This window comes from Polychytrium aggregatum, assembly GCF_025602895.1.
Source record: "Polychytrium aggregatum strain JEL109 chromosome Unknown BJ171scaffold_24, whole genome shotgun sequence".
NCBI lineage: Eukaryota > Fungi > Chytridiomycota > Chytridiomycetes > Polychytriales > Polychytrium > Polychytrium aggregatum.
Window position 1 is genome coordinate 562380 of NW_026516226.1, and position 19544 is coordinate 581923.

Consider the following 19544-nt stretch of genomic DNA (forward strand, 5'->3'; position numbering starts at 1 on the left):
AAGAGTGTACAAAAGTGGCGCAGGATGGGGAGGTTGGATGGAGCACGGCCCACATGGACTCCTTGACGTTGGATCAAGGTGACAGTAGTCTAAGGAACGACATCCAATTCGAAGGATATTCGAGCGCATTAGTGTGATTTAGAGTACTCGGCGACTCGCGTCGGCAAATACTTCGCAGCGACTGCAAAGGACCCCACAATTGCTTGTGGAGCTCACCCATCCAATCCAGCCCAATCCGCAGACTTCGATGCGGGAACGATCCGGAGTCGATCCGTTTGCCCAGGCCAAGAGCATCAATCCTAAGAGCGCTGCCCAAATGCAGGAGACAAGGGCGGATGCTGCAAAGGCCAGATGGTCCAGAGACTGCATGCGCTTGCAGAACAGCGGGCCCGGTGATTCGAAGGCTGTCGTGCCATCTTCGATTCGAAGCCGAGATAGTGTGCTATAGCAGCCTGAGCACCGCAAAACTGAATACACCCCGAGCGAAAATAGCAAGAGACCGGTGGGCAATCCAATGGCCAGATAGCTAGGACAAAGGGACCGTTAGACTGAGAAATAGGCAGGGATTGAGAGGAGTAGCTTGAAAGCCGCATAGCCAAAGGGACATTATGTGGGCAGACCCAAGGCAACACCGGTGAGGCATACGTACTCTGAGAGGTTGCATACTAACAGATCGCCAGCAGGACCATCGCCGGGGAGTGGATACCACTAAATTGGGTGTGAAACCGCGTGAGACGGGCATGCGAATCGAGAATCGAGGCCAGCAGCCCAACTTACCCCATGCAAATCGAGGCACTTGCTCATGCTTCTGATTCCGCATCCGTCCAAGGCACGGGTTAAATTCGGCAGCATGGACCTCTCCTCCCCTCCAAACAGGCGAATGGCTCCGCATATCGCGCCAGTTGACCCGAACAACGCAATGAGATAATGAGGATCAGGAGAAAGAGCATGAGAGATACAAACCTGAGCAAAGAGGATGAGAACGGAGTGTGGAAGTCGTCAAGCGGTCAAATATCAAGTCAAAAGGGTCGTTGCGCGGTAAACAGTCCGGAGCGAGGAAGGGTTTATTGGACGGGGCTAAAGGCACTGGTGGGCAACAAAGAAAAGGGGACAAGGACCCGATCACCCACGGCTCCTCGCTGCGCCAGGTGAGAAGGAACAGCACAAAGAGCAAAGGAAGTAAGCTGGGCTTCACAAGATGGGATTGGATATGAGCACGAGATTGGTAAGCCATAAAATACAATCGTGGAGTGGGGAGCCACACAATGCAGTTCATAACAGGTCCCGTTCTCTGACGGAGATGCGGAAGCATGAATTCTCAGTGAGACTGCCGAGGGTGTTGAAGTCCGAGTCCGTAAGGGGGTAATTCTTGATGATCACGAAGATACCCATGGTCCAAGTCACATCCATCAACATGGGGAGGTTGTTGGGAGTGGGCTATGTCCGTGTGGGGTCGGGCCAGGGTGGGCCGGGTTGGATGGTAGATTAGCGATTTCCTGTCCAGGCTCAGTCCATATCGAGTCCAAGATCAGTCCATATCCAGTGCAAATCACGCTCAGATCGAGTCCAGGATCAGTCCATGCCCACATGGCCCCTGGGATAGTTGTGCATCCGCGGCGAAAGGAGCGTGATCTTTCAGCGGGCGGCCTGGCTTGGTATGGCTTGGTATGGCTTGGTATGGCTTGGTATGGCTTGGCATGGCTTGGTATGGCTTGGTATGGATTGGCTGGGTGTGGTAACAGAGGAGCTTGGCTCGGAGTGGTGACAGAGCTTGGCTGGGTGTGATAGCAGAGCTTGGCACTGGCAGCAAGCGGAAACAGGTGAGAGCCTCGGGGTCACATTTCGTGGTGGAGTCAATGGGGTCGATGGGGTCGATGGGGTCAATGGAGTCAATGGAGTCGATGGAGTCAATGGAGTCAGTGGAGTCCATAGCGGGTGCATATATATAAGGCTTTTGCCTTGGTGTCTCTGACGGGCCCTGGCACTGGATTGACACTGGGTTGTCGCTGAGCAATGGTACCGAGCGATGGAACTGAGCGATGGCATTGGTTGCTGGCCTTGCCAGCCAGGACATTCTACAGCCGTCGCTGCAGCCGTCGCTGCAGCCGTCACCGCAGCCGTCACCGCGACTCTCGATCCCATGGGAGGGAACTCCAGCCCGCCAGAGAAACACTCTTCGGGCTTGAGCAGCCGATACCACCGGCATCGGTGCGGCCAGCCCCGCAAAGTGCCTGAGAAGGTGGCAAGCGAGACATCTTGGGTCGCGCCTGTGGCGAGCAAGGCATTCTGGGCAGGGCCAGTGGCGTGGCCGGTGGCGGGGCCAAGTGCCGAAGATTCGATGATGGAAACTGGGCGGATTGGGACATGGGGCGAGCGGGTGAAGCGAATAGTCACGAGGTTTCGTGGTGTAGTTGGTTATCACGTGAGTCTAACACACTCAAGGTCTCCGGTTCGATCCCGGACGAAACCATTGTTTGGCTCCGCTAGCTCAGTTGGTTAGAGCGTGGTGCTAATAACGCCAAGGTCACAGGTTCGATCCCTGTGCGGAGCACTTTTGCTGCCCACTTCGCCTGGCCCCCGTCTCTGTCTTTTCTCCGTCCATTATTCACCTTGACTCTCATTCTCACTGCGTCTCACTGCGTCTCGCTGCACTCTACTGCATCCCATTGCGCCTACTCTCTGCTTGCTCGCTGCATCCTACTGCACCCCATTCCGCTCCCGCCTCTGTCGCACGGTCTGGTCTGGGGGGGAGGGCGGTGTTGGCAATGTGCTCGCGCGGATCGTGGCTGCACACATGGATCCAAGTTTCGGGCGATGGCTCGGACGACGACGCTGCGGGGGCTCAGAGAGCCACTTGCAGAGCCACTTGCAGAGTCACTTGCAGAGTCACTTGCAGAGGCACTTGCAGAGTCACTTGCAGAGGCACTTGCAGAGCCACTTGCAGAGTCACTTGCAGAGGCACTTGCAGAGCCACTTGCAGAGTCGCTATGGCGGTGGCTGGCAAAGTCCAAGGAGCAGGAAAAAAAAGTCGACAGATGGGAAACCCATGGCAAACTCATGGCAAACTCATGGCAAGCAGGAGGCATCGAGCGACGAGCATCAAAAACAGTGACGAGAGTGGGATTCGAACCCACGCCTCCGGAGAGATCACGGCCTTAACGTGACGCCTTAGACCAACTCGGCCATCTCGCCTTGTCTGCTCTTATCGCATCATCATATCTGACCACACATTCCTACCCTGCTAGCCATTCACTCCCTTCCGCACCCACCCCGCCGCCGCCAACACCTCACCCAGCCGCTGAACTCGCTGCCAACACTCACCCAACCACTCAATTCCCTGTCCCCCATCACCTATCGCCCATCGCCGCATCCCGATGCTGCAATCTTAGCAGGTCCTCTTCTCTCTGTGACATGTCCGACCGTGCATCTTCCCTGCCACCATGCCTCAAGGCTTTGCTGTACTTGATGATGATTCGTGGCCCAGGGAGGTCCAGGGAGGCCCAGGGAGGTCCAGGGAGGCCCAGGGAGGCCCAGGGAGGCCCAGGGTGGCCCAGGGTGGCCCCCGGCGGCCTTTCACGCAAATCTCCGAATCTCTCCCCAGGGAAATGAAAAGGAGAGCCTCGGGTTCTCATCGCGTTAGCTGGGAGATGGGACGCACCAGAAGTTCAAAAATGGATTCAAATACACCATCATTGATTCCCTTTCTCATGACTAGTGATCACCATGAATAATAAATTCTTGGCACGCATTCACACCTCACACCTCACACCCCACACCTCACACCTCACACCTCACACCCCACACCTCACACCTCACACCTCACACCTCACATACTTGCGAGAGCGCAGAGGATACACCTGTTGTGTGCGCACAGCACCGTGACAGAGAGCATGTTGGCGGATCGATGTTGTGTGGATGGAGGCACGGCTTTCGATGGACGCGAGGTTTCGGGTGGTGGCAGGGTGGTGGCATGGTGGTGGCATGGTGGTGGCAGGGTGGTGGCAGGGTGAATAGTGGCCGAGAACTACGGACGCTCGGCGAGGGACGATTTCATTTGGTTGGTTGATTCCCGGATTTGACGGGCACAGTCGTATCGGCGAATAAAGGCTCTGTTCAGCTTCGTGCAAGCGGTGCGGAACTGAAGTGGCGGCTCGCCACCTGACAGGACCTTTACGGTCAACCGGACAGAGGCGTCCGGAATAGAAAGGAGATAGCCAGCGATTTGGACAAGGCCGACAAGGCTGACAAGGCTGACAAAGCAGGTCCTCGATCACCACTTCGGCCGGCTCTTGAGCTTCGGGGACTCTGGGCTGGAGGCTCTGTGCTGGGCGGCCGCGTGGCCATTGCCTGTGCGTTTCTTGGACAGGAGTTGCTCAGTCAGTTCGGTTCAGTTCGGTTCAGCTCGGTACAGTTAGTTCCGTCTGATATGGGCCCTTGGAGGATCTGGAGGGTTGAGTGGCGCTGCTGTTGGTGCTCGTGGGGGTTTGGGAGACGAATGTTGGGTCGAGAGGCGTGGTTGTTGATGGAATTGGGTTCGGGTTGGATTGGGATAGTTTATAGTGGTAGCCGGCGGAAACAGCATCAACCAAGTGGTGGCAAATCACGGGGAATTAGCTCAGATGGTAGAGCGCTCGCTTAGCATGCGAGAGGCACGGGGATCGATACCCCGATTCTCCAATTATTTCGCCCGGCTAGCTCAATCGGTAGAGCGTGAGACTCTTAATCTCAAGGTTGTGGGTTCGACCCCCACGTTGGGCGTTCTTGTTTTCCCTTTTTTCCTCTGCCTCCCTTCCCCTTCTCGCCGTCCTGCCTCGGTACTCGCTCTGCGTTCGCTCCGTTCGCCCCGGAGTTGCCGTCCCTGCGTGGCCATCTTCCCCGAGTTTCTGCATATTTCGTTCCTCTCCAGATGTAATCTTTCTTTCCTTTTATCCTCCGTTTATTCCTTCTTTCTTTCCTTTTTGCCTTTTTTCTTCTGCGCTCACATCTGTGGCAGCACACTGGCCATCAAGGCTCGCGGTCCATAGTATCTCTCTCGCCTTTCGAGACAGACTGTCCACCCGCATCAACTCCCGTTCTGTGGATATTGTGGGTTTGCCCTTGTTTGTCGTTGTGGTTGTGGTTGTGGTTGTGGTTGTGGTTGTGGTTGTGGTTGTGGTTGTGGTTGTGGTTGTCGTTGTCGTAGTCGTTGTCGTAGTCGTTGTCGTTGTCGTTGTCGGTAGTTGGTAGTTGGTAGTTGGTGTTGGTGTTTGACGAGGGAGGTGCTCATGCCAACATCGCCACCAAGTGCGAGGGAAAACATAAAAATAAAAGTATATGGAAAACAATGACAACGGAACGAGCACCGAGGTTGTTACTGCCTGGGGGCGGACTGAACGAACACGGGAAGCAAAAGGGCAAGGAGGGGGCCACAGGGCCACAGGGCCAAGGGGAAACAAAACAGCACAAAAAATTTTGCCGCCTCCCGGGATCGAACCGGGTGCCTTAAGATCTTCAGTCTTACGCTCTCCCAGATGAGCTAAGGCGGCATTGTGGATGGGCTTCTCCGGGAATCGAACCCGGGACCACTCGCACCCTAAGCGAGTATGCTACCACTGTACCAAGAAGCCACACAGTCGTTGCTGTGACCGAGAATCACTCGCAACCCACCGACGCCGGCAGGACTCGAACCTGCGCAGGCGAAGCCTACTTGATTTCTAGTCAAGCTCCATAACCACTCGGACACGGCGTCGTTGTTTCGTGAGTATTTGGTAGTCATACACGAATCCAAATCGACGTCGCGCAACTCGCCTCTCCCGCTGCATGCAATCACCACCCGCAATCGCCACCCGCAATCGCCACCCACAACCCTCCCGTCAAACTCAATCCGTCCTCTTACAAGTTGCTCCATATATCTCTTGTGTTACAGCTATCAATCTGTCCTCGGCTGTCGCTTCGCCGCCCTCTTTCGCTGCTCTCGCTGTTTCATAGGCTGGCCATGCTGTGCGGACTTGTCGATGGCTTGGTCCCCCCTCCCTTGCGCATTCTCCATTCATCCTCGCGCATTCGTCACGATCCAAGCTCCTTTGCGTTATACACATGCTTGTTGCCCCCAGGCTGCGTATTCTCCCTGCACTTGTCCTCGAGATATCGGTGCCGGTTTCTTTCCCCCCCCATCCTTGTCGCCTTGGCTCGCCTCTATCGCGTATACTCCTTATATTTGATCTTTTCCACTACGCCTATCTGTGAGCCTTCCTCATCCTCCCGGGTCATATCCCCCCACCCACTTTACATTTACAGCGTCGCATCTTGCCACTAATAGACACTGCTATCGATACGACAATTGTCTTCTGCTACTGGTAGATTCAGTCATGATTACCGGACCCGTCTGTCTGCTGACTAATTGTCCGTATCGATACTCGCTGGCCTCTGTGGCAGTCGTGCAAAGGCAGTCGCCATGGGATATAATCTCCAGCAGCAGTGTCCCTGCCAAATTCCTCCTGTTCATCTGAGTATGTACCATTAAAGTATGTGTAATCATATCTCCATCGCAGTACTCGACTATATTATCTTGTATAAACAGACTAGCTCTAGCCCAGGTGGCATTTCGAGCCGGTCAAGCCCCAGAAGATTGTTTCTGAGTCGGCTTCGACTGAATTAGAAGTCTCAATCGGTTCAATCGGTTCAATCGGTTCAATCGGTCCAATCGGTCCAATCGGCATGGGCCGCTTCTGGATTTTCACGGTGCTTCAAGCTTCTCTCCCGTGAGGACCTATGAGGGTTTAGAATAGCGAGAGCTTGATATACCCAGCTTGTCTGAGTCCGAGCCAACGATAGAGAGATGGGACTACCCTTGGCTCCAATCCACTTATACAGCATCCTCTTTTCCCCCCGTTCGATCGGGTGTCATAATCACACCCACGCTTTGTGCTGAGCCCCGCCCAACTCAATCTCGCCGTCCGTCGTTGCATACCGCTTGTCACGCAGAACGGCCCATACCATCCTTCTTTCACTATACCCAATGGTTCATTTCTCATTAATTTTGTGCTTTTTCGTTTTTCCTCTCCAAGTCCCATACTTATTCTTGCTTCATTTTTCAAATGGTATGCATTCTCTCAATTTCCTTCGATTTCCCCCCCCCTGTGGCCTTTTTATACTCTCATTTGTCCACTCTATCCACCCATGTATCCTATATGTGTTCTTCCCACATATTTTTCCAATTTCTCGGCTAATTTACATAGGAGTACCCTCATTTCCATTGAGTTCCCCTTCAGTTACTCTTCCTTCCCATAACAGCAATCCAGCCCTCTCTCCACAGACGAAATCGTCCCGCTCCTCCCTCGGCCAATCCAGATTTTCTCCCTCTATTCTTGACCGTCCCCTCACTCCTATAAATGGGCACAGTTTAGTTGGCAAACATATATGGAGATAGCAATCGCAGTTTATCATGAATTATCACGTTTCCTGACTTGATACATCAAACCGTGCCCCGTATTGATATTGTCATACACACTTGATTCTCGCTCACTATACTCCACTTTGATGGCCGCAACTTCAATGCCGAACCGGCTCACGGCTTTATCTCGGCTCATTTCATCAAATCAGCCCTCGAGTCCGACATAAAATTGCGGATCGCAATCCAATCGGTCAAGATATTTACTTAATACTGTCGTTGATTCATGTTGAGCATCACCCACCATCGTCGATTCACCGACCGAACACCGCTTTCCAGGCAACAGAATATCTTTGACCCATGAGTCCAATGGATGCGCATATATTATTCCACCCTTTAAAGTGTATATTTCCTTTGAGAGTATCATGGGATTTCACTCGCTAAGTGCTGCCCATGATCTAGGCTCTTCCTTTCGTCAAAACAACCGAAATCAAGCGCATATGAGCCATTTGAGGCCATCGAGTCTATAGGCCCTATAGCTTCCAGTGAGGCTGTTCTTCAAACATGTTGAGCCAGTAGAGACCATAAAATATATCGGCCGCGTCCAATCCGACTGGGAGGGTTGTCGACATCATCGGATCCATTCAAGCTCATGTATTCGCTGATACGGTGCATTTGTTCAAGTCTTTCGATACCCATCGATCTGGATAGAAGCGTATCTACGGAGATTCCATTCATAATATTGCAGTTTATCTGAGCGTGCGGGATGATCAGCTGTCGCAACGACTGAAGTGAACATTGTGGAAGGCGATCACTCAGTCATCTCGACAGCGGTACTTTATTGCTCCGGTAGCTCTTCCAATTTTTTTCGACACCTTGGGGAGGCACTTTAGGCCTTCCATGGCGTCTGAATTTCCTTGGGACGCGGAGGCTTGGTACCACTTGGCTGCTTCAACGAGGTTCTTTTCAACACCTTCCCCATTCTCATAGCAGTTTCCCAAATGGTACTGTGATAGCGCATGACCTTGTGTGGCAGCTCTTAAATACCATGTTGCCGCTTCGCTTGGACTTTTCTCGACGCCTTCGCCAAAATCATAACAGCATCCAAGGCAGTGTTGTGCATCGATGCTACCTTGCTCAGCGGCCTTCAAATACCACCTCACGGCCTCGGCGTGATCTTGCTCGACCCCATCACCGTGATCATACGAATATCCGATCGAGTACTGTGCATGCATATGTCCTTGATCGGCGGCCAATCTATACCAGCTTAGGGCTTTTGTCGAATCCTTGACGACACCTTCACCGTGATCATAGCTGTAACCGAGGCTGAACTGAGCGTCAGCATGTCCCTGCTCGGCGGCTTTGGAATACCATCTGGCCGCCAAAACGTGCGATTTTGGGACGCCTTCTCCGTTGTCGTAGCACTCGGCCAAATGGTATTGAGCATCTGCATCGCCTTGATCGGCCGCCTTCCGGTACCAAACTGCTGCGGTCGAAGGATCCTTTGAGACACCTTCCCCAATATAGTGGATATGGGCAAAGACAAATTGCGCTTCTTGGTGGCCCTGTTCCGCCGCTCTTCGATACCACTTGATTGCTTCCTTGATATCTTTGCGATCACCGATTCCAAACTGGTAGGAGTATCCACGACTGTACATAAACTCGGAGCCATCGTCACTAGCACGATGTGGCGTTGCAAATCCCTCTTCAATAACCTCAAAGGAGGAGCCCGTGGCAGAGGTGCGCTGGCCATGCTGTTGAAAGAGTCGACGATGAGATTAGGCGCGGTGCTCTGGATATTGAGGACTCTGAGGGATCGCCACGGGCTCTCACCTGGTGCAGCAAGAGATCGTCGTCGTCGACATTCTTTCGAAGTCGCTTCAGTGGGGAAGGAATGGGACAAAGGCCGTGGACGTTTGCTCGTTTGATGCCCATTGCAACGATGGGGTTGATTGACGAAGGAAGGGCGGTTGGTCGACGACGGAGGACTTGCCGGTGTTGGGCGGAGGATGACCGCACGCCTGGGCGGCTGTCTGGGCGTCTGGACAGGTTTCGGACTTGATACTTCGCCCGAGGTTGGATCATGAGTGCAGACAGAATTCAGCAGAAACGGGACAACACACCCGCTTCCATGAACATGCAGTATGTAATGGCTTGCGCCAACTGAGCCATAAGAAACAAATCGAATCACTTTGGTAGCCTCCGAGTGAAGACCGCCGGTCGCCCTCCGGTCTCCACAATCGACCTGCACACTGTGATCATGTTGCGCGCATCGAGTCCTTCCAACCGAACTGGCTTCAGGCACTTGGAGCACACTTGCGAGGTGTTGAACTCGTTCGTCGAGGCCACCTTGACGCTTCCATGATGGTGATTGGGACGGCGTCGGTGGTGCTCGAATTGCTCAAAGTACCGAGCAAACCGCTGCCTCCGAGGGCTGGATGCATAGCCCTTGCCTTGACACCATGACGCATTGCCAAAGGTGATGACCACATTGGTCCGTATCGGGGCGTGCTTCAGGACGGCCTTGCACATCCTGTCGACGGCCACTTGGCGCCTCTTGTGGCCCGTGAAGCGATGGTGGCGAGACTTCTTGCCGAGGTGGAAGTCGAGCTGCACTCGCAGCTCCGGTCGCAGGACATGGGTGAGATGGATCTTGAAAGCCTCCGAGGACGACACCTTGGGCGAGGGGGTGGTCGACATCCAGGTCTCGATGCTGAGTCGATACTTCATGATATTGTGCCACTTGGTGTTGGACGTATGGCCACACATGTGCTGGTAGTGGCCATTGGAGAACGAGACCATCTCGTCTTGGTGGCCCGGTGCTTGGATGACCGCCGTGAATATGGAGCCGACTCCAGGATCGATGCCAATCCAAGTGGTGCGATCGGGGTCTGGGTCGCCGATGTGGGCCTGGATGCGCTGTTCGGCAGTCGGAGGGGGCTCGGAGGTCTCGGTGTGATCGGTTCGAGGCACAAACTTGACGAGGCCGATGGTGCATCCAATGTCATCGGTGCTGATCTCGTAGTTGAACAGCTTCTTGTCCCTGACTCGCTCTTGGAAGAGGGAACTACGCAGCTTGAAGCAACTGCGCCAGAGACGATCCTGGTTGTTGACACCGTCATCACCTTCTTCCTTGAGCATGTCCCTGGTGAGGCCAAGGCGCTTCTTTGGACCCAGGAGTTGCCAAAGAGTGACCGTGTCAATCTTGACATACTTGGCCCTTGCAGTGCATAGAGGAACTATCGTGTACACGGCCGGAGGAGTGTCAAGAGCGAGCTGCTTGAGTGCCCACTTGATCCTGGATGCCAGCTTGTTGATCTTGGACTTGGTGGTGCCGAGCTCAGACTTGGCCTTGGTGAACCTCTTGTCGCCGAAGGGGATGCCTCTGGCAGTGAGCTCGTCCAGCTTGGCCTGGCGCTGCAGCTCGGTGACTCGGAAGGCGGGCATGTCGTAGTTGCTCCACACTGAGTATTCGTGAACAAACCTTATTCCATGCTCAATCTTGCATGAAAGCGTATCCTAAAGTACCACCCAAGAGGGTATTCGATCAGAGACACTGTCATGATAAGTGAATGGTACTTTTGAACAACCAAATTTTTTTTGGGGGGGGGTGAATCAAGAATTGAGGCGTTGAAGGCAGCGTGCCTTCAGAGATACTCGAGAAAGAAGTGCAAGCAAGATCATCTGGAAATCTCACGAGCGGGCCAATGATATGCAGAACAAAATGAAGGAAATGCTCTGGAGCCATGTCGGAAACTCGGAATTGCAACCTTTCCAGGGACATCAAAGACTCTGCTGAAATTACAGGAAGGAGGAGTACAAAAGCAAAATATAACCACGGTGAAGATCATCTTCCAGAAGAGTGGCGAAGGGATAAGGACTGAATCATACCGTGTATCGAGGCAACATTATCACTACAATTTCCGAAAGATATTAGTTTGGCCGGCCATGGTCCTGTGGAGAGAGACAAGATATATGTATCCGGGAGTCTTACCATATGGAAACTATCAAACCAATCAATATACCAGGAAAGAAGAACAATAGGGAGTTGTTTGAAAGATCAAATGAAGGAAAAAGGAAAAGGGGCGACGGTGACGAAAGGGTGAGTGATATATCGGTTGCTATCATTGGATGAATTAAGTGATAGAAAGGTATTGGCCGTTCTGCGTGACAAGCGGTATGCAACGACGGACGGCGAGATTGAGTTGGGCGGGGCTCAGCACAAAGCGTGGGTGTGATTATGACACCCGATCGAACGGGGGGAAAAGAGGATGCTGTATAAGTGGATTGGAGCCAAGGGTAGTCCCATCTCTCTATCGTTGGCTCGGACTCAGACAAGCTGGGTATATCAAGCTCTCGCTATTCTAAACCCTCATAGGTCCTCACGGGAGAGAAGCTTGAAGCACCGTGAAAATCCAGAAGCGGCCCATGCCGATTGGACCGATTGGACCGATTGAACCGATTGAACCGATTGAACCGATTGAGACTTCTAATTCAGTCGAAGCCGACTCAGAAACAATCTTCTGGGGCTTGACCGGCTCGAAATGCCACCTGGGCTAGAGCTAGTCTGTTTATACAAGATAATATAGTCGAGTACTGCGATGGAGATATGATTACACATACTTTAATGGTACATACTCAGATGAACAGGAGAATTTGGCAGGGACACTGCTGCTGGAGATTATATCCCATGGCGACTGCCTTTGCACGACTGCCACAGAGGCCAGCGAGTATCGATACGGACAATTAGTCAGCAGACAGACGGGTCCGGTAATCATGACTGAATCTACCAGTAGCAGAAGACAATTGTCGTATCGATAGCAGTGTCTATTAGTGGCAAGATGCGACGCTGTAAATGTAAAGTGGGTGGGGGGATATGACCCGGGAGGATGAGGAAGGCTCACAGATAGGCGTAGTGGAAAAGATCAAATATAAGGAGTATACGCGATAGAGGCGAGCCAAGGCGACAAGGATGGGGGGGGAAAGAAACCGGCACCGATATCTCGAGGACAAGTGCAGGGAGAATACGCAGCCTGGGGGCAACAAGCATGTGTATAACGCAAAGGAGCTTGGATCGTGACGAATGCGCGAGGATGAATGGAGAATGCGCAAGGGAGGGGGGACCAAGCCATCGACAAGTCCGCACAGCATGGCCAGCCTATGAAACAGCGAGAGCAGCGAAAGAGGGCGGCGAAGCGACAGCCGAGGACAGATTGATAGCTGTAACACAAGAGATATATGGAGCAACTTGTAAGAGGACGGATTGAGTTTGACGGGAGGGTTGTGGGTGGCGATTGCGGGTGGCGATTGCGGGTGGTGATTGCATGCAGCGGGAGAGGCGAGTTGCGCGACGTCGATTTGGATTCGTGTATGACTACCAAATACTCACGAAACAACGACGCCGTGTCCGAGTGGTTATGGAGCTTGACTAGAAATCAAGTAGGCTTCGCCTGCGCAGGTTCGAGTCCTGCCGGCGTCGGTGGGTTGCGAGTGATTCTCGGTCACAGCAACGACTGTGTGGCTTCTTGGTACAGTGGTAGCATACTCGCTTAGGGTGCGAGTGGTCCCGGGTTCGATTCCCGGAGAAGCCCATCCACAATGCCGCCTTAGCTCATCTGGGAGAGCGTAAGACTGAAGATCTTAAGGCACCCGGTTCGATCCCGGGAGGCGGCAAAATTTTTTGTGCTGTTTTGTTTCCCCTTGGCCCTGTGGCCCTGTGGCCCCCTCCTTGCCCTTTTGCTTCCCGTGTTCGTTCAGTCCGCCCCCAGGCAGTAACAACCTCGGTGCTCGTTCCGTTGTCATTGTTTTCCATATACTTTTATTTTTATGTTTTCCCTCGCACTTGGTGGCGATGTTGGCATGAGCACCTCCCTCGTCAAACACCAACACCAACTACCAACTACCAACTACCGACAACGACAACGACAACGACTACGACAACGACTACGACAACGACAACCACAACCACAACCACAACCACAACCACAACCACAACCACAACCACAACCACAACCACAACGACAAACAAGGGCAAACCCACAATATCCACAGAACGGGAGTTGATGCGGGTGGACAGTCTGTCTCGAAAGGCGAGAGAGATACTATGGACCGCGAGCCTTGATGGCCAGTGTGCTGCCACAGATGTGAGCGCAGAAGAAAAAAGGCAAAAAGGAAAGAAAGAAGGAATAAACGGAGGATAAAAGGAAAGAAAGATTACATCTGGAGAGGAACGAAATATGCAGAAACTCGGGGAAGATGGCCACGCAGGGACGGCAACTCCGGGGCGAACGGAGCGAACGCAGAGCGAGTACCGAGGCAGGACGGCGAGAAGGGGAAGGGAGGCAGAGGAAAAAAGGGAAAACAAGAACGCCCAACGTGGGGGTCGAACCCACAACCTTGAGATTAAGAGTCTCACGCTCTACCGATTGAGCTAGCCGGGCGAAATAATTGGAGAATCGGGGTATCGATCCCCGTGCCTCTCGCATGCTAAGCGAGCGCTCTACCATCTGAGCTAATTCCCCGTGATTTGCCACCACTTGGTTGATGCTGTTTCCGCCGGCTACCACTATAAACTATCCCAATCCAACCCGAACCCAATTCCATCAACAACCACGCCTCTCGACCCAACATTCGTCTCCCAAACCCCCACGAGCACCAACAGCAGCGCCACTCAACCCTCCAGATCCTCCAAGGGCCCATATCAGACGGAACTAACTGTACCGAGCTGAACCGAACTGAACCGAACTGACTGAGCAACTCCTGTCCAAGAAACGCACAGGCAATGGCCACGCGGCCGCCCAGCACAGAGCCTCCAGCCCAGAGTCCCCGAAGCTCAAGAGCCGGCCGAAGTGGTGATCGAGGACCTGCTTTGTCAGCCTTGTCAGCCTTGTCGGCCTTGTCCAAATCGCTGGCTATCTCCTTTCTATTCCGGACGCCTCTGTCCGGTTGACCGTAAAGGTCCTGTCAGGTGGCGAGCCGCCACTTCAGTTCCGCACCGCTTGCACGAAGCTGAACAGAGCCTTTATTCGCCGATACGACTGTGCCCGTCAAATCCGGGAATCAACCAACCAAATGAAATCGTCCCTCGCCGAGCGTCCGTAGTTCTCGGCCACTATTCACCCTGCCACCACCCTGCCACCACCATGCCACCACCATGCCACCACCCTGCCACCACCCGAAACCTCGCGTCCATCGAAAGCCGTGCCTCCATCCACACAACATCGATCCGCCAACATGCTCTCTGTCACGGTGCTGTGCGCACACAACAGGTGTATCCTCTGCGCTCTCGCAAGTATGTGAGGTGTGAGGTGTGAGGTGTGAGGTGTGGGGTGTGAGGTGTGAGGTGTGAGGTGTGGGGTGTGAGGTGTGAGGTGTGAATGCGTGCCAAGAATTTATTATTCATGGTGATTGTCAAGACTGGACAACGGGGCAAGCAGGGAAGTGCGCAAGAGTCCTAATACAAGACTCGAACGTAGGGAGAGGAGCGGGGACTGGACTGGGACACAGAGTGTCAAGTGTAAAGCCAAAGTTTTATTCTAGATCCAAGGCTTAGGATACTAAAAATACAAAGTCATTTCAAGGACAAGGCAAGATAACTAGGCAAGATACAAGGCAAGGAAACTCAGTTCATGACACTATCTCCCCCTTAAAGGCCAGATATAATGGCTCGATAGGACTGGAACATGAACGGCACCCCAGCTCCGTCTTTTCCGAAATTCAGTGTCAGCATCGGTTTCGAACCGGCAACCTCCAGACTGGTATGCAGACACCTTAAACGAACTCGGCGAACTGGGGCACTGGCAGGGGACTCGGAACGGCGGATGAAACCCTTGGACAAGTTCTCTTGGATGTAGGTGTGGAGGGCGTCCATCTCCGGCTTGGAGAGGTTGTAGACGGGCCCAAACGACGGAGACGCACCTTCGACCAACGGGATCGTGTGGTCGTAAGGGCGGTGCTGGGGGAGCTTGTCGGCCTCGGACTTGGAAAACACCTTGGCAAAGGACGAGTACTTGGAGGGGACAGAGGGCTCGGCCTTGGGCTTGGCTCCAGCGTCGACGGAGCAGAGGGACAGGACTCGGGCAGCATCCAAGAGGAACACTTCCAGGCCTTCCTTCTGGACGGCGTGCTGGAAGGGGATGCTGCCGATCAGGCTGACGCTGGGTAGGGACTGGGTCTTGGTCTTGGGGACGGCAGGAGGCAAGGCAGGACTGGGCTTGGGCACGGCAGGAGGCAAGGCAGGGAGGATCTCGGGCACGGCTGGGGACTTGGCTGGGGACTCGGCAGGAACAATCTTGGACTCGGGCAGGGACACGGCAGGCTCGGCGGGGACCTCAGCAGGGGACTCGGCAGGGCTGGACCTAGAGGACTGTGGCTCGGGAGAGAACGGGGAGGCCAAACTGTGGATAGAGGTGCAAGGCAAGAAAATAGAGTCATGGTGCCAGTCAAAGTAGGGTTTGTGTTTCTTGATCCAATCCATACCCAAGATGATCGGGTATGAAGCCAAGGGAATCAGCGCGAACGAGATTTGTTCATAGTGGCTGATGCCTGTGATCATAGAAACACAAACTCCAAGACTAGACTCCATCGAAGAGCCATCGGCAAGAGTGATGACGAAAGAAGTTTCAAAGGTGGGGAGAGCGTGGGTTGCGGCGAATCCAGTGTCCATAAACGAAGTAACCGCGCCGGTATCGATCATGGCGGTTGCCCGTATGGACTCTGGACCGCACAGCAGAGTCACAGCGAGGGAGGGCTGACGTTGGATGTCAGGCTCGGGAGGCGAAGACGAAGAAGCAAGAGCGGTGGAAACGGTGGCAATGGTGACGGGGGCAAGATGGCAAAAGGCAGAAGAGTGATTTACCGTGGAGACATTTACAGGAGGAAGATTTATGACATGATTGACGCCTAGGAAAGCTCCTCCGACCTTTTCTAGGCAGAGAAGTTTTCCTGGTCGTCAAGTTTATTCACATCAACGACAGCCAAAGAAGCATCGATGGCAGCCAAGCGGGAGGAGGTCTTATTGGGGCAGCGAAGGGCAATGTGCCCTTCCTGCTTGCAATAAAAGCAGCGGTTGGCAGCACGGAGGGCGGCCTTGTCCTCGGCGGTCAGCCTGCGAGCGGAAGCCTGGCTGAGGTCCATGGGCTGCGGAACGTTGAAGGCTTGAGCGGGGCGAGGAGGAGGAGCAGAAGCGAAGGGACGAGGAGCCGGACGGAAAGGGAGAGGAGCCGGACGAGCAGGAGCAGGAGCAGGAGCGGAGCGGTGGTTGGGACGGCGGGAACGTTGGTCCTCCTGGCGGTTGTCGATGGCGATCGCCGCTTGCATAAGATCTTCGAGGTTGTCGAAGGAGCGGCGGGAGAGTTCATCTTGGACCGAGGGCTTGAGTCCACTCTCGAAGTGGAACATGAGAGGGTCTTGGGACCAAGTGACGAGGTGGACGGCTTGGCGGCGGTACTCGGCGGCATAGGCGGCGGCGGAGGTGATGTTAGGGATAGCTTCTGCTTGTTCTCCACTTTGACTGCACACTTGGCTGTTCTTTTGCCTTTCTGTTTGTTTGTGTGTAGCTTTGCAGTTCCCCTCCAATTTTCCGCCTTTTGCCTGCCATTTCCGCTCCTTCCGCACTTCCGTTTCCCCGCGCTGCTCCGCTTCCTTTGTCTTCTTCGCACGCGCCGGTTTGTTTGTGCACGCGCCTTGCTGCGATTGGTTGCAATTCGGCTGCCGGTCATGTGTCCCACCACCGGTGACTCATGACCTGCCTGACCGCCCCGATCTCTTGTTCATCTCGCATGCATTTGCCCCAACCTTATACTTGACCAATCCGCTTCTTGGACGTTGAGTCACATTGCTTCGCCTTTGCACGTTTCTCCTGCCAGGTGCTTCGCTTTTGCTTGCGCCTCCCTCGCTTTGGTTCTCTGCCTGTCTCGGTGGTCCTTCTCGGCCCTCGTTCGTGCATCGCCCCCTTCGCCCTGCTCGATCGCCCACTTTTCCCTCCCTTGGCCGCCCTTCGCTGCCAAGTCCGGACTTGTCTATAAATAGCCTGACCCCCGCGATGTGTAGTCGAACCTCAGCGTTCAAAATAGGACTAAATAAAGTGCCTTCTACTTTATTCTCTGAGTGTTCCTCACGTCTCATTTCGAGACTAGTCTTATCTTGAACGGATCTTTGCTTCCCTCGCTCCCTCTCCGAGTCCACTTCGGACTTTACCCTTGCCTTCCCTGAGCTCACTTCGAGCTCACTTCTTCTTTTGCCGTTGAGTCCCCTTCGGACTCTAACATCATTTTGAACGCTGCCTCTTGGCTTCCCGGCCTTTCTTCTTCTTTCGCCTCTCTTTCCCTCGTCGATCCGATGGCTGAGCCTGCTGCACCCCCTGCAGACCTCAACGCGTATCTGGCGCGCATGGAGGAGCGTATGAACGCCCTCATGACCCAGAACGCTGCTCTCCATCGTCAGATCCAAGATCTGCAAGCTCCCGCCGCCGCTCCCCGCCAGGTCTACCAGGTCAACAAGCCCAAGGAGTTCCTAGGTTCCCGCGATGAAACGACGGCCTTCCTCGCCCAGTGCCACCTGGTTTTCCTCGCCGATCCTGCCTTCTTCGCGCCCGAGCGCCAGAAGGTCCTGTACGCCACCTCCTTCCTCCGCGGTGAAGCCTTCAAGTGGTACGAGGCCGCCTTCTACATGGCCAACCGCTTCCCGGCTTCCTTCGCGGATTTTGAAGTTGCCCTCAAGTCGACCTTCGGTGAGGACACGGCCTCCTCGCAAGATAAGGCCTTGAACGACCTCAAGCGCTTGGTCCAGCTCAAGTCCTGCCAAGCCTTCGCCACCCGCTTCGTCCAGCTCGCCGCCCGCGTCCAGACTGATGAACCCACCAAGATGCACTTCTTCAAGGAGGGTTTGAAGTCTGAGGTCAAGTTCCACCTCATCGGTCTCCGCCCCGCTCCCGCTTCCCTGCCTGAGTTGATCAAGGCAGCGGTCGAGTACGACGATGCCCTCCATCGTCTCAAGATCTCCTCCCGTTCCCAACCTCCTCCTCCTTCTTCTCGCTCTGCTCCCCATCACCACCATTCTCCCGCGCATGTTTCTTCTTCCTCCTCTTCTGCACCCACTCCCATGGACCTTGACTCTGTCTCGGTCCGCCCTGCTAAGCTCTCCGACGTCGAGAAAAAGCGACGTCGTGAGCAGGGTCTCTGCCTGTACTGCGGGGAAAAGTCTTGTCCCGGCAGTCGCGATGTTCAGCAGTGCCCGGTTCTGGTCAAACGGAACTCGGGAAATGCCCACAGCCGAGCAGCACCTCGCAAGTAAGCGAGGTGGTCTGTTCGGCGATACGAACATCTTCCCCCTCTGACTCGTCATTATCGGACGATAAGCTTCTTCTTCCGGCCACCCTTGTCGTCATGAGTCTTTCTGGCCCGGTCTCCATCTCCCTTTCTGTCTTTATTGATGATGGATGCACCGCTCTTGCCCTCATTGATCCTGCCTTTGCGGATCTCCATAAACTCTCTCTTATCCCTCTTTCTACTCCCTACTCCGTTTCCCTTGCTGATGGTTCTTCGGCCGGTTTCATTCGTTTCCAAACCGTTCCTGTGACGTTGACCATTGGTTCCCACACCGAGTCGATTTCTTTTCTTGTGACTCGACTCTCCACCACTCCCATCACTCTTGGTCTTCCCTGGATGCGCTTGCATAATCCAGTTGTCAATTGGAAGTCCCTCTCCCTTTCGTTCTCCGATCCCTCTTGCCTTGCTGATGGACACATCCTCGCGGATGTCTCTGCTTCCTCCTTGGACACTTCGTCCCCTTCCGGCTATTCGCCTCCCCCTTCGGGCACTTCGCCTTTGACTCCTCCCTCCGGTCCTTCCCTTACACCGGTTCCCTCCTTTGGCACTTCGCCTTCCCTTTCTTCCCGCCTTGACTCTGCTTCGCTTTCTGAAGAGCCAACGGCTTTATCTTCGCCCGACATTGAGCTCGTTAATGCGGCGAGTCTTCTCCGTCTTGCACGGGAAGACAAGCTCGACATTTTCGCTGCCCAAATGGATATCCGTCCTCCTTCGCCGGAGACGTATCCTACGGTGTCGATAAGGTCCGTGCTCACGACGAAGGTGTATGCCGAGTCTGGCACCCCTGTTGACTCTCGAGGTGTCCCGCTCAAATACAATGAGTTTGGCGACGTTTTCAGCCTCAAGTC

General features: G+C 54.2%; 3 protein-coding genes and 13 non-coding genes across 16 annotated transcripts; 7 read left to right on the plus strand and 9 right to left on the minus strand.

Moving 5' to 3' along the window:
• Positions 1-21: 21 nt before the first annotated feature.
• On the minus strand, positions 22-371 carry BJ171DRAFT_509937 (uncharacterized protein; the record flags this gene model as incomplete). Its single annotated transcript, XM_053111456.1, has 1 exon — positions 22-371. A coding segment is annotated over one exon (233 nt), but the record flags the coding sequence as incomplete, so codon positions are not given.
• Positions 372-1555: 1184 nt separating this feature from the next.
• BJ171DRAFT_568960 (uncharacterized protein) lies at positions 1556-2471 on the minus strand (the record flags this gene model as incomplete). Its single annotated transcript, XM_053113542.1, has 3 exons — positions 1556-1984; positions 2080-2348; positions 2438-2471. The coding sequence occupies 3 exons, from the start codon at positions 2469-2471 to the stop codon at positions 1556-1558; spliced, it is 732 nt and encodes a 243-aa protein (XP_052965637.1).
• BJ171DRAFT_t147 lies at positions 2397-2470 on the plus strand. The gene has a single exon. It is a non-coding gene; the product is annotated as a tRNA-Val (tRNA).
• Positions 2472-2477: 6 nt separating the features above from the next.
• Positions 2478-2551, plus strand: BJ171DRAFT_t148. The gene has a single exon. It is a non-coding gene; the product is annotated as a tRNA-Ile (tRNA).
• Positions 2552-3109: 558 nt separating this feature from the next.
• On the minus strand, positions 3110-3192 carry BJ171DRAFT_t160. Its single transcript has one exon. It is a non-coding gene; the product is annotated as a tRNA-Leu (tRNA).
• Positions 3193-4604: 1412 nt separating this feature from the next.
• On the plus strand, positions 4605-4677 carry BJ171DRAFT_t149. Its single transcript has one exon. It is a non-coding gene; the product is annotated as a tRNA-Ala (tRNA).
• Positions 4678-4685: 8 nt separating this feature from the next.
• BJ171DRAFT_t150 lies at positions 4686-4758 on the plus strand. Its single transcript has one exon. It is a non-coding gene; the product is annotated as a tRNA-Lys (tRNA).
• A 694-nt stretch (positions 4759-5452) lies between these two features.
• BJ171DRAFT_t159 lies at positions 5453-5525 on the minus strand. Its single transcript has one exon. It is a non-coding gene; the product is annotated as a tRNA-Phe (tRNA).
• A 9-nt stretch (positions 5526-5534) lies between these two features.
• On the minus strand, positions 5535-5606 carry BJ171DRAFT_t158. Its single transcript has one exon. It is a non-coding gene; the product is annotated as a tRNA-Pro (tRNA).
• Positions 5607-5646: 40 nt separating this feature from the next.
• On the minus strand, positions 5647-5728 carry BJ171DRAFT_t157. Its single transcript has one exon. It is a non-coding gene; the product is annotated as a tRNA-Ser (tRNA).
• Positions 5729-9898: 4170 nt separating this feature from the next.
• BJ171DRAFT_398459 (uncharacterized protein) lies at positions 9899-10240 on the minus strand (the record flags this gene model as incomplete). The annotated part of the gene is made up of 1 exon (XM_053107194.1): positions 9899-10240. A coding segment is annotated over one exon (342 nt), but the record flags the coding sequence as incomplete, so codon positions are not given.
• Positions 10241-12766: 2526 nt separating this feature from the next.
• On the plus strand, positions 12767-12848 carry BJ171DRAFT_t151. The gene has a single exon. It is a non-coding gene; the product is annotated as a tRNA-Ser (tRNA).
• A 40-nt stretch (positions 12849-12888) lies between these two features.
• On the plus strand, positions 12889-12960 carry BJ171DRAFT_t152. Its single transcript has one exon. It is a non-coding gene; the product is annotated as a tRNA-Pro (tRNA).
• A 9-nt stretch (positions 12961-12969) lies between these two features.
• On the plus strand, positions 12970-13042 carry BJ171DRAFT_t153. Its single transcript has one exon. It is a non-coding gene; the product is annotated as a tRNA-Phe (tRNA).
• Positions 13043-13736: 694 nt separating this feature from the next.
• BJ171DRAFT_t156 lies at positions 13737-13809 on the minus strand. Its single transcript has one exon. It is a non-coding gene; the product is annotated as a tRNA-Lys (tRNA).
• Positions 13810-13817: 8 nt separating this feature from the next.
• BJ171DRAFT_t155 lies at positions 13818-13890 on the minus strand. Its single transcript has one exon. It is a non-coding gene; the product is annotated as a tRNA-Ala (tRNA).
• Positions 13891-19544: the final 5654 nt, after the last annotated feature.